General features: G+C 49.6%; 1 protein-coding gene across 1 annotated transcript; it reads right to left on the reverse strand.

Annotated features, from left to right (window-relative positions):
• Window positions 1-239: 239 nt before the first annotated feature.
• On the reverse strand, window positions 240-1168 carry PCYB_123810 (VAMP-like protein YKT62; the record flags this gene model as incomplete). The annotated part of the gene is made up of 2 exons (XM_004223714.1): window positions 240-279; window positions 489-1168. 2 exons carry the CDS (start codon window positions 1166-1168, stop codon window positions 240-242), a joined length of 720 nt encoding a protein of 239 aa, XP_004223762.1.
• Between the last annotated feature and the right edge of the window lie 471 nt (window positions 1169-1639).

Consider the following 1639-nt stretch of genomic DNA (forward strand, 5'->3'; position numbering starts at 1 on the left):
AATAGAATCCTCTGCAATGCAAGGTGTGGAAATATATAATATACTTAAGTTAAAAAAAAAAAATTTTGATTCGTCAAAACGAAGTGCTCCGTCTGTCCTGCCCAGACATGGTAGTAACACGTTGATGGGGTGACTGCGCATGAGTATTTCACTAAGTTTATGTAAGTTCCCCTTTTTTATGATGATTTGTCTCCAACTGGGTAGCAAAAACGGGGAAGTCCGAGCCCTCCTCCTCCTCGTCAGTACAGCTTGCAGCATTGGTTGTTCTTCTTAGCTTGCCTGCAAAGAGGGGGGGAGAGGAGAATGGGTGGCGGTGGTTCACAAAAGGAATGACACACAAGGTAGATAGGCACGGTAGATAGGAACGGTAGATAGGAACGGTAGATAGGAACGGTAGATGCGCATGGTAGAAACACATGCAGCGCAGTCGGGCCAGCCAGAAGCGTCCTTTCCTCGGTTCTGATGACAAAGCCGCGTCCGCTCCTAACTCTGACGACATAGCCGCGTCCGCTTCCGCTCCCGCTGCTACCCCCGACGGGACGCACCTGTAAAACTGGTATGAAGAGTTGGACAAGTCCTGACTCTTCTTCATAAGATCATCGAGCTTCTCCCCCCGCTGTAATAAATCATCAATATTTTTTAACATCACGTCTTTCACTTCATCTAGGTCCTTCTGTACTCTTGATAATTTATCCGCCTCCGATGGATTTTGGTACTTTTTTAACAGCTCTTGCAAATCGGTAGAGAATAGAGCCCCCTCCATTAAATCCTGCGTTACATGCTCGTATTTATTTCTGCATTTTTGATGGAACAGTCTCTGTGTAGCGTCAATGAGCCCGAAGGCTATTCGTAGAGGGTATGTCTTGGTCGACAGGACTAATACACTGACATTGGTATCCTTATTGGTGTAAACGTGGAGATGGCCAATTCCTGACTCCAATTCGATGACTTCTCTGTTTCCTTTGGGCGTCCTACTACATACCAATCTGGAGTGGAAATATATGTGCTCCTTCAGGGAGGAGCGGTGAAAGAAGGGGAAGGACGAGAGGTCCACTGCCGAGGAGAGGAATACTGGCTTGGACGCATCGTGCTTGTAAATCAGGATCGCATACAGCGCAACTTTGCTCGAGCGCTCGCTGCTGGGCAGGGCGCCTGGGAAGTCGTTCATCGGGGGGGGAGAAGTGAAAGCAGGGGGGAGGAAGTGAAAGCAGGGGGGAGGAAGTGAAAGCAGGGGGGAGGAAGTGAAAGCAGGGGGGGGGAAGTGAAAACAGGGGGGAGGAAGTGAAAGCAGGGGGGAGGAAATAGAAGCGAGGGGGCGAAATGGATGCGGGGGGGAAGCGCGGTCCTCGCCTCGACAACTTGGGATGTATTATCACGCGGAGGGGAGAGTACTCACAAACGAGCGATCATCTGCAGATCTGCTAAACTGCTAGTCTGCCAATCTGCGGACGCGAGCCGCGCATATTTGTATGCTGAGTCGGCGTAGGGAAGCTCAAAAGTACGCTTTTTTCATACGCGCGTTCGCAGCTTCTTCCGTTTCCGCACTTTAAGTGGGCTGTAAAGAGGCACGTTGAGGCGGGGAAAAAAAAAAAAAAAAAAAAATGACCTGCGTGAGTTTACCGGAAAGGGCTAAATGGAA

Source organism: Plasmodium cynomolgi, chromosome 12, assembly GCF_000321355.1.
Source record: "Plasmodium cynomolgi strain B DNA, chromosome 12, whole genome shotgun sequence".
Classification (NCBI taxonomy): domain Eukaryota; phylum Apicomplexa; class Aconoidasida; order Haemosporida; family Plasmodiidae; genus Plasmodium; species Plasmodium cynomolgi.